This window comes from Pundamilia nyererei, unplaced genomic scaffold (genome assembly GCF_000239375.1).
Source record: "Pundamilia nyererei isolate P.nyererei 1_Seehausen unplaced genomic scaffold, PunNye1.0 scaffold00463, whole genome shotgun sequence".
In the NCBI taxonomy this organism is placed as follows: domain Eukaryota; kingdom Metazoa; phylum Chordata; class Actinopteri; order Cichliformes; family Cichlidae; genus Pundamilia; species Pundamilia nyererei.
This window is the reverse complement of record NW_005187864.1, coordinates 100387-111566: the sequence shown is the minus strand read 5'-3', so window position 1 is coordinate 111566 and position 11180 is coordinate 100387. Positions and strand designations below refer to the sequence as shown.

General features: G+C 40.7%; 1 protein-coding gene across 3 annotated transcripts in view; it reads left to right on the top strand.

Annotated features, from left to right (window-relative positions):
* Window positions 1–7950, top strand: part of LOC102208771 (glycerophosphodiester phosphodiesterase domain-containing protein 5-like) — a 42402-nt gene extending 34452 nt beyond the window's left edge. For 2 of the 3 annotated variants that reach the window (XM_005753781.1, XM_005753782.1), the window contains exons 16-17: window positions 907–986; window positions 3144–7950. In XM_005753781.1, coding sequence (XP_005753838.1) covers window positions 907–986; window positions 3144–3250 — 187 coding nt within the window. In that variant the 3' untranslated portion in view covers window positions 3251–7950. Of the gene's footprint in view, window positions 1–906; window positions 987–1720; window positions 1859–3143 lie in introns of all 3 variants that reach the window. The other variant, XM_005753783.1, reaches the window with a different exon arrangement.
* The last annotated feature ends 3230 nt before the right edge of the window (window positions 7951–11180 follow it).

Below are 11180 nucleotides of genomic sequence, written 5' to 3'. Positions count from 1 at the left end.
CCTAACCATAACCTGTGCATAAGCTGTGCTGGGCTGAGTCGGTGTGGCTCACTTTTGTGGAAGCAAACATTTTGTTTCTTCACACAAAAATAATATCGGAATATTTTTTCGTTCAGCTTCAAGAGATCCTAAAATTCTGTTTTAATATTCTGCGTCTAATTATTTACTTTAATCTCTTCTTCAAATAATAATTATCTTCAAGTATAATATTTTTAAAATATTATAAAAATGACAATAAAGCCACATTGATTATATTTATTGATATTTGCACACATTTCACAGTATGTGACGCTCGGCTGGTTTTCTCTTGATGTAAGATGTCAGTTTCATTTAAAGATTTATTAAACTTTGATTATCTGTCTAGTCATACATTACGAAGTAATGAGCTACTAAGAACAGCATTAATAATGATAAATGCTCCTTTTTATCTAAAGAAGCTGCCTTTTTTTGTGCTTTCAAATATTCAACCATGATTTGTTTTATCAGCTCAAACTGAATTTGTCATGAGATTGTGTTCACAGCGAGATCACGAGGGGTTAATTTAGATCTGAACTCAAGCACAGCTTTTTCAGGTTAGCTATTTGTGACTATAACTAGCAGCCCTTAGACTGAGGATATGAAGAGAGTTGGAGTCTTTCCTGTCACACAGACGATGCTCTTCACCACAAAGAAAATCCTCTGTGGTTTTATTTGTACTTTTTTTTCTGCGTTGCCCCTTTCATCATCTGCTCCTTCCTTCACTCTTTGTATAGGCGGGCTTCAGCTGAGGCTCGCCCAGACCTCCTCTCACATGTGTACACATCAAAGCTGCTACATGCAGCAGCCTCAAAGCACAGTGGTGAACACAGCAGCACACCAGGTTACGCTCTGCTGCTCTGATCTCTGTTTGCGGTGTGTGTGTGACAGGTGGAGAGAGCGAGGCCTGCCCTTCTGGTCCGGCAGCCGGCAGACTCACGAGAATGGACCATACAGCAAGTTCAGGACAGGTATAACAACGTTTTTCTTGTACACAGTGCTGGATAAATGTGAAACATCAACTTTCAGCAGATTACACATGTGTTCCAGTAACTTTGTCATGCTTTGTCCCCGTCATGGCTGATATTACCTGTTTTCTGTGATACGTTGAAGTGTCCTTGGGCAAATACTGAACGCTTTATTTCCCCTGATGCTTCCATTATTGTGTGACTCTGTGAGTGAAAGTTAAGGTTCAAAGGTCAAAGTTCTGCATGATTGGTGAATCTGCAACTAGACAAGACAAACTGATGAAAACAGATGTAAACATCTGTGTCACTTTCATCCCGGCTGAGGTTTAGCTTAGACTTTAAAGGTGCTGCTAGTCTGCATTCATTGAAGACTGTGTTACATATTCAGGGGTTTTTAGTACATGGAAATTAAATGTTTGGTGATGTTGTCATAAAATTAGGTTGTCCTTTTTAAAAAAAAATTACATTTGGTATTTCATTGATTTACACGTCATACTCATATTTGGTTGGTGAACGGTCAGAAATGTGAGGGAAACACTCAGATTTCTGCCAGTAGTGATAGTCTCACAGCCTTCACTTTGTTCAGTGATCGTGCTTAACGGCTGAAATAGTCACCCACACAGTGCTGTTGTAGCTTCTTATGTAGCAGGCTAGCCACCAACACTGTAGCTATTTCATGAAAACATCTGTGCATGCAGTGATCTCCTGCTGTGTGTCGTATGTGTCATGTGTGTCAGACTCCGCCGAGATCATCTGTGTTCGCTGGAGCGCTCTTCACTCTGACCCTCCTCCTGGAGCCCTTGTCTCCCTCCCCCTGGTCTTCAACCCATGACCCCCCGCATGTCAGCCCTGCATGTCGTCCCTCCAAGAACCTTGTATGAGTCATGAACCCTGTTTTTAATGTGCATCTTTCTGTGTTTCCTGCTGAAAAACTGCTTCCCATCATCCATGGAAATCATATGAAACTCTGTGAAACTACAAAGATCATTAGCTGTTATGAAAGTTTTTAAAAAGTTCAAGAACATAGCCCCATAAAATTAAAAAGACAGTTCAAGATCATCTTGTCGTGCACCTCCGAACTGTTTCAGTGCAGCTGCTGTTTTTAGATCACTCTGCAGATTCAGTCCTTCTCTGTGAGCGCTGCCACGTTAAAACAGCACTCCTTCAATTTTGGTTTTTATTCTAAGGAAGTGCCTGAAGTTTCACTGAGGCAGAGCTGGTGAAAAGGGTGGAAGAGGAGGAATAAACATCGCCTCTGTTCTGTTCTCCCTCAAACACCTCAGGATGTTAGACTACAGTCTTTTTTGGAGGGGCGGTGCCTCTGATCTCTGTTTACACCTGATCTAGTGCCTTTACGTTTGCACACTGTGGACTCGTCAGTTTAAAAAAATGTTGACAATGGCTCGGTCATATCTGGACACCCAGCTCTTATGATAACGATCTTTCACTGACAGTGTCAGTCTGAAAGTTGTTTGCTCTCTCTGTCCTCGCTGACATTGCAGACTGCCGAGGTGGTCACAATAAGGATAATTTGAAGCATTAGCGTTTTTTAGGTGGTAGTTATATCTGAAAAAGATCCTCACTACCATTTGTCACATCAGCAGTTCTTTTGACTTCACTGTCAGATGAAGACTCTTCATGATGTGACACAAAATTTCTTTTCTTGGCAAAAAGTTCCACGAGCACATCTCCTCCATCCCCTCATCACACTCTGGAGTTTTTAATGTGTGACTCTGAAACGGCCCAAACAGGATGTGGTTCCCTTTGAAAGGATTTTGTTTTGTGACTTTATGTTCTGCAGTAAATGACTTCCTACTGAAAATAAGAAAAAAGTAATTTATTACTCATTGTGCAGCTGCATATGGCAGTAATATGTGATTTGCCAGAATATTGGAGTTTGTGTCACAGCACGCTGTTTGAGACCCGCTGCTGTACAATAATTACAAATTGGAAAATAATGATCTGCAGGATTTGTGCTTGTGTATCATGCACTTACCTCAGTAGTGTACCCTGTCATTTATGCTGTCCTTCCTTCTTTCCTTCAGTCCTCTGACCTCCAGTTTCACCTTTGTATTAATTCCCACCATGCTGACACCATGTGACAGTATAAACTGTTGTCGTGAACTCACTGAACACTGTTTGGGTTTTTCTGTTTTGCAGAGCTCAGCGATGTTTGGTCCATCTCCAGCGTCACTGTCCGGCCTGATTTACGGAGCATGCCTACTTCACCCAGCACCCCTCACCTGCCCACCATCACAGAGGAGTGAGAGGGAGGGAGATTAAAAAAGGAAGGTGCAAGTCAGGAAAGGACAGATAAGAGATGGAAAAAGTCCTTGTTGAGAGTGTGATGAAGGCCTGTCAAACTCTCTGATCTTAAGCTTTTGTTATTTAATTATTGTTGCTTATAATAGTCAGTCTATTACTTAGCATCAGTTTAACACCCACAAAATCGATGTGGATTGATGGGACTTGACAGACAGTGTGAGCAGCCAACACAGCATTTGTCTTCACATTTTGATGGAAAACTCCGAGCAGTGCACAGAAATTTGTGACACCACCTTTTAACAAACAAATGAAAACTAAAAATGTTTGGAAGTCATGACAGAGAGAGCAGAAAGTAGACGGCACACTCTATTCTCCATCTGTCATCCTCTCGGTCTGTGGGTGGGCCGCCTGTGGAAGACGAACAGCTGGAAATAAAAAGCCTTCATTCATTTCCCATCAGAGATGAAGCAAATGGACTGTGGACACGCGCCCTGGGGTGTCCGTTTCCATACTGTAATCTCATGATGCCATTAAATTCCTCAAAGTGAGGACAGTTAAAGACGAGACCAGAGGATGAGGACGTTTTCATTTCTGGTCATTCGGCACGGTGAACGAACAAAATAATGAACGTCTGCAGCTGCAGTGATCCATCAGTCACCTTTGTGCGTCTGCTCGCTGATGAAGGACCAAATGTTGATCAGAGACGCTCTGTGATAAACTGTAAACACAGAAGAAATGAAATGGACTCTTACATATGAGCTGTGCTTTTTCATTTTCAGCTGTACAGACATCAGGTGCATCAGACAAAAACCTTAAACCATGTCTTAAATGATCATTTGTGTGTCTGAATTGCTAGATTCAGTGTGTGAACTCGACACTGTTGGACTGACAGAATGAATGTAAACCAAAGGCTCGGGAAGGGTACAGTTCATCTGTGTACTAAAGTGAATGTAATATTAAGTTTCCAAAAAGTATGCAGATTTTTGGCTGTATGTCCAACATGACATTTTTCCCAGGGTCAGATCTCAGTTTTACCACCGTGGGGAAAAAGTCATTTAAATTAGTTTATATATACATATATCTCTATATATTGCTGGTTAGCTTAATCTATAAGTACTATAGCATAATTAATCAGTAGGTTTATTTTTTTATAGTAATAGTCTAAACCTGCAATTAATAACTAGAGCTTTAAGATAAATGTAGTGGTTTAAACGTCCTACTGTAGGCTCCCCCTGCATGCTGCAGGCATCACTGCTCGAGAGAGACGGCGGCTGCTGTCAGCCTGCAGAGGTTTACAAGGAATCTGCAAAATGTAATGATGGTGACAAACTAAACATTCAGTTTGTCTGCATCCAATCAGCTTTTGTTTTATCTTCTTATTTCAGTCGCTCTGTCACCGTGTCAAACACAGCTGGCGGTGGATGGTACCAGGTGTGAAGTTAGTTTTGTAGATCAAGGACTCTCATTGGCTTTTTACCTGTACTGGTTTTGAATGTGATTGGGTCAACGTGCCACTCACAGCCCTTCATCTTTGCTGTGTGTGTGTGTGTGTGTGTGTGTGTGTGTGTGTGTGTGTGTGTGTGTGTGTGTCTTTTACAGTTTATGGATCCATCAGTTTGCTGGGGTCCACTTTGGTCCAGGTGATGTAAATTTTCTTATCTGATATAAAGCAGGAGTCTCCGTGTGGAGGCCTGCGGGGGCGGTTGGGCAGACTTTGAGCAGACTTCAGACATTATGAATGAACACCGCTCTGTGATGTCTGCAGCTGACTGTGTATATTCCCCACCACTGCCCTGCACTCAGATTCAAACCCAAGTCTGCTTCAGTTTGTCAAAACAATCACTCTCACAAGCTTTTGAAAACCCCTCTTGCAATGCAGAGAGGTTTATAAGTTTAGTGGCTTGACTGAAGCAATTCAAACGAACAGAGTCGCACCTCTTCCAGGTTAGGTGATCACATGGTTAAACAGACCTGATGTTGGGGGTTATTGTGGAGCAGGCGCTGCAGATCCACCAAGAACAAACTTGTTTATGGTGTTGTGTTGAGTAAAGTGGGGGCTGAATCTAAATCTAAGCTCCCAAATCCTTTTAACCGTCCGCATGGCTCTATTTTAGTCACACTGCCTCCCTCATTGCCTCTCCTTTCAGCAGCCTTGTGGACTTTCTTTGATGTGAGAATACTGACTGCAAGAAAAGTCTGTTTGTTAGTAAAACGTGCCAGCGGCACAAACTGCCCGACACGTGGGGTTTTTTTGTTTGTTTGTTTTTTAAACTGGCTGCTGGTAATTTTATTTTGGTGTCTCATCAGTGCCAAGTGTGGTATCAGTGTCAGAGAAACCAGACTACTTTAATAAGTGCAGTATCAGCGTTGTCTTCAAATATATACCCAGTATTTCCTGGCTACACACTGAATCTGTACTGTGTTGTCTTAACTTAAACTGATTTCAGCGATGAAATGCAGAGCGTCTTGTCAGCTTTGCAGGTGTGAAATCCGCAGGGTGATGCGGCCTTGGCTTTTCTGCTGTAAGCGGATTTGTTTTTCATCACTTTGATCGCACATCATACGTAAATGTGCCGGATTCTTATTTAGAAAATACAAAATAGTTTCTAAAAATTCTCCAATGGTGACTCATTATGCTAAAAGTGCAGTCTTTGCTACAAGCACATGTTTAATGGACCAATTTCTGTGTGGAAATGTGAGTAAAAACAAAACACTGGAAACCTGTCGACTTGGCGTAAAAAGTAATTTGCTGCGTTTTTTTTTTTCTTTTTTTGTACCTCCAGTGCTTTTATCCGTCCTTTATTTGCCAGCTCCCGTCTGCAGTGCTTTATGTCAGTGTCTGCAGGCTCAGCTCTAAACATTCAGGGTGAAGAGCAACAGGACAGAGACAGTTTTGTTAGCTTTGACCAATCTTGTATGTTACTCCCCTCCTGTCCCCTAATCAGGGTCGTAACACTGATAATGAGAAGTAAATTAAGTGTCTCGTGTCTTAATCAAGGCACAAAATAAGACTTTGTACCCCTCAGCAGTAAAAGCCTGATGGGACGTTATCGTCACCCTGCCGGGCAGGCCGGTGGCATGGACACAGTTTGTGAATGGAGGAGAACGAAGCAACATTGATACCACGGGTGCATCTTCTGAGAGGTTGAGGGTAACGCTGGCAGCTGTCATTATTTTCCTATAGTGTTAAAATCTGCACAGTTTTCAGTAAATTCCCAGCTGCAGACTTCGGTAAATGATAATTCATTTAAATACTCGCCTCCAAAAATCTTCAAAAAAGTCAGAATTAAACAGGACAGCTGAAATCTACCAGTTATATATGCAACGAGGCAGTTGAAGTCTGACACCAGGTGTCCTTAGCAAATTCAAACGGTAGTTTTCAACAGAGGGTTTTGTGCCAAATTTCTCCAATTTTAATCAATTCATAGATTTGAATAAATGATTTTGTTGGAAACTTGGAGCTGCTCTCGAGCAGACTTGCAGCTTTCCCTGTTCTGCACCACACTGGACTCCCATGTTGGGCCCACAGAGGGCTGGGTTTGGTCCAGCAGAGGGCAGGGAGACACAAGACCTCCGAATGATTAAAGAGCTCAATAAACAGTCACAACAGACTCCAGCCTGATATGATGCACTGTAATCTGAATGTGTAGTTGGTGTTTGACAGTGGCTGATCTGCTGTGTAAGCTTGATGTTTTAACTAGTTTCTGTAAACAGCCGTTTTTAGTTGAGAGTGATACTCGAGCATCCAGAAGAATTTCACAGGACAGGCAGCAAACAAACAGCATCAAAGAAATTGTGTAATACGTTTATCAACATGCTAATTGCAAATAAAATCTACTCAAAATCATAAAAACGTAGTTGATATTTTGTGACTTTTGACCAAAGAAACCTACGAGAGTAGCTTTGTGCGATTGATGCCTGAAAATCCAGTCCATCCTATTTGTCTTACGGTGCTTTGCTGGTTATAGCATTTATGACGAGACCCGGATTCTTCATACAGAAATAATTATCCACTAATCATTAATAGGTTTTTAAAAAATCGATTGTTACCACCAATAATAGGCGGACAGACGTGTTTAAGTCCGCATGTGTTTGAGAAACGCCCTTTTATGCCAGTTTTTCAGTTAAGAAAAAAAGTCAACAAGCAGCTGGGCACACAGCGCCATCAGCAGGCAGTCGGGTCGTCGCACTTTGGCCCAGCAGTGGGCCCGTTTTACAAGCAACTCTTACAGTTTATGCTAGAGACAAAATCCAAATGGTTCCTGAAAGATGAGAACTGTCCAGCCAAAACTACAAAATGAATTCAGGCATCCTGTTTGATACTTTAGGTGATAAAGTTTAAGACTCACTGAGACTTCAGGCCTCTCCAGGTTGAGGGGTTAAACCGTCCAAAACAGGCCACCTTTAATAAAGACTGATGATCTGGATTATCTGGTGCTTGGAAAGATTTCGTTTCGTAGTCAGTGCAGCGCCTCTGCTTTGCTGTCTTCATTCCTGCAGGAGTGCAAACATTAAGCGGGTACAACTGAGGCTGTCTGTTAGTTGTTTGGTTCGTCGATCCTGGAGGGGTCCTGTCTGCACACAGAGGTTCTGTTCATTGGCTGCTCTTTAAATGTGACTCATCTTTTAATGTTACGGATGTAAGAAACATTTACAGGCAAAGTGGGACCTCTGAGGTGTTACATGATAAAAATCACTGAAAAGAGCATCGAAAATCTTATGTATCGCTTAGTGTTGTTTTTGAATAATGAGCTTCACACTTGGTGCTGAGAAGTGGTCTGTGATATAATGTAATATTATAAAACTAGTATCATAGTTCAGATGCTAATCTTTCAAAATGTTAAATATGTTCTGGTTTTTTTACATTGTGCTGTTCTGACCTGCAATATTTTATTTTATAAAGGAAATTATTTTGCTTTACTGTAACTTATCTGATGAAATGCTGCCGTCACCTGGTATTAAACATTACAAACAGAAGGTTTGATTCTTGAATTTTACAGACACGCAGTACAAAGTAGCAGTAGACCAGAAATCCAACTTTAGTAAGACATTTTAATCTTTTAGTATTTCAGACGTTTGACTGATCATACTTGTTTTGAATATTACAGTAGTGAAATTAATTAAGTTGAATCCAGATTTACTGAGTGCTTTGTACAAAAGTGAGAGCACACGTTACAGAAACACTACAGGAAGTCAGGATGATGAGTTACACAATCAGTCAAAACACAGACTAATACTCTGAAAACAGAAACACAAAAGGCAAAAACTTCAAACGCGAATGTATCAAATGGGCTGATTGGCACAGTTACAAACACCAGTTTATTATACAGACAAAAGCCCAGAGCTGGTTACCAGAAGAATGAAGGGTTCAACAGGTCGACGTAATGAGGTTAAAAAAGGAACCAGGCTGGAATTTCAAACACAACAAAAACACAATTATCATGTAAACCTTAATAAATTGTAAATTCAGAGCAAATAACTATAAAAAGGTTAATTAACTATCAACAGTGTTTACTGATTGTGAATAGGTTTGTTGCAACTTTATGATAAACATGCAGATCATTTTTATTACCTTTACCTTCTGTTCAGTTAGATTTAGTGGATCATAGTTTAGGTTAAAATATCAAACCTAACAACTCACACCGAGCCCCTGCACCACCAGACCGACGCCACCGGACACTCAAGTCTGAGACACCAGCAGCTTCGACATAAATTTATTACACAAACGAAAGTCAAAAACTGAACCGTGAGACCTTTATTGTAGTATTTTTAATTGATATCTGACTTAGTTTCACTGTTCTTGCAGGTACAGATGCTGAGTCGCTGTACATTTCCAGGAGCTCAGCCTTGATATGGAGCTACGCGTTTGCTTCTGTTAAATTCATTAGTTGTTCTCATTAATAGGACTTTCATGAGCTAATCTATAGTTACTCAGTAATGATTTGCTAATACTTAGGTATTCAAGTACAATTTAACCAGAGTACAGGTCTAAATGGATTTTGCATCTAAAACCTTTAATATGTATTAAAAGGGAACTCGAACTTAATATCCATAGTTTGCAATTTCCAAATGTACTCTTGTTTTACTTTAACTGGGAGTTCCAACAGAAATCAGCAAGTGTGGTTTTTCTTTGTACCTCGTAAACATCAAAAATGATGATGATTGCCGTGGCGTATAACCAGAGTAATGGCGACCTTTACAGGTCAAAGTGTGTATTTAAGATTTATGTTACAGTGAAAATATCAGCGTTTTTAACAGCATGTCTTAGCAGGAGAGGACATTTACTTTGTGTCTTCCTTCTATATTTTTATATCCCCCTTGCTATAAGGGCTACGTAACATCCAAATTTCTCATTCGCTGGATAATAAAGATTTAAAGACCTACACAAGTAGGTAGGCAAAGTTTACTTTAAAGCAGGGGCGGGGGAACTCTAGGTCTCAAGGGCCAGTGGCCTGCAGGTTTTAGATGTGTCCTTGATTCAATACACCCGATTTAAATAGTTAAATTACCTTCTCGACATGTCTTGCAGTTCTCCAGAGGCCTGGTAATGAATTAATCATTTGTTTCAGGTGTGTAGACCCAGAGTGAGATCTAAAACCTGCAGGACACCGGCCCTCGAGGACTGGAGTTGGCCAAGCCTGTTTTAAAGGCAGGAAAAAGTGACGTGACTGATGGTAGTTTGTTTTAACTCAGGGTCCACATTACTCATCAGGACAGTATTGGCGTTGATCCTCATTCGGTCAATTCCAGTTCAAAAGATAGAACTCATCCATATTAGGAAAACTGAGATTCAGCTGAAAACCCCAGAACCAGCTAACAAGTGACCTTTGAGAACATTTTTACAAACTAGAATGTAAAAGCCTCATACAGGAAGAAGCAGCAGCTCTCACAGAAATGACGCAATACAGGCAAAAATGTAAAACTGAACAGTTGTAAAGAAATAAAAAGTGTAAACATAAACCATGAGTATTAAAATAATCCCCTGTATTAAACTGTGACACACTGAAGTCATTAACCTAAAGATTAAAAACATGTTACAGGTCAATTTAGTGTCACAAAAACAACAGAAAAGTTTTAAATAAGCTCAGAGGTGTGCTACGAAGGACGTTCACCACAGCCAGGTTTTCTTTGTGCCAGCTGGACAAAGAAAAACCTGAAACCAAAGTCACGTCATGTGACTTTATCCACAGAAAATGATCCCCGTGAGTGACACCTACTTTAAAGTCACAGATGATAAAAATAGTGGTACAAATTTGAATATTTTTATTCAAGCCAAGCGCACTCTGCGCTGCTGATTATTTCTAACCTGACGGCTGCACATCAGAGCTCTGAAACCTTAAACTGGACACATTTAAACAGTGAAATACTTGAATAATCTTAGTGTGTGTTCTGGGTTCTAGATGCTGCAATTGCAGCAGTGTAAAGCAGACTAAACTGTAAATGAGGAGCACTTATAAAAACATTTCCTGCATTACCAGCTGAGTACATGCAGATTCACATGTCAATGCCATGCAGAGTTTATGCTGCTGTAAGTTTGTCATGGTAGTAAAGTGCAGCTTAACAAGTTGCATATCAAACGTATTCCCACAGCAGAGGATTCATATTGCACTTAAAGCATGATGTAAATGTGAGTCAGTGACTTAACTCTGAGCACAAAACCTGCTCCTGACCAGGTTATTGTGCCAGTTAAACAGAGCCACTTTCATGACAGAGGAAACTCTGACTTTAAGCTCGACATGGCCCACTAAGCCATTGTAGTACACCCCTCTGGCCTCCTCTCAGTTTGGACCTAATGTCAGGGAAAGAACTACTAAAAACAAATGATGAACTGGAACCCAATAAGAGCAGACGGTACACATGAACATAAAATCTCAAATGTGTCTGACCTTGACTTCCAGGAAGTGTATCAAAGAAAAGCCGTAAACTTTTTGA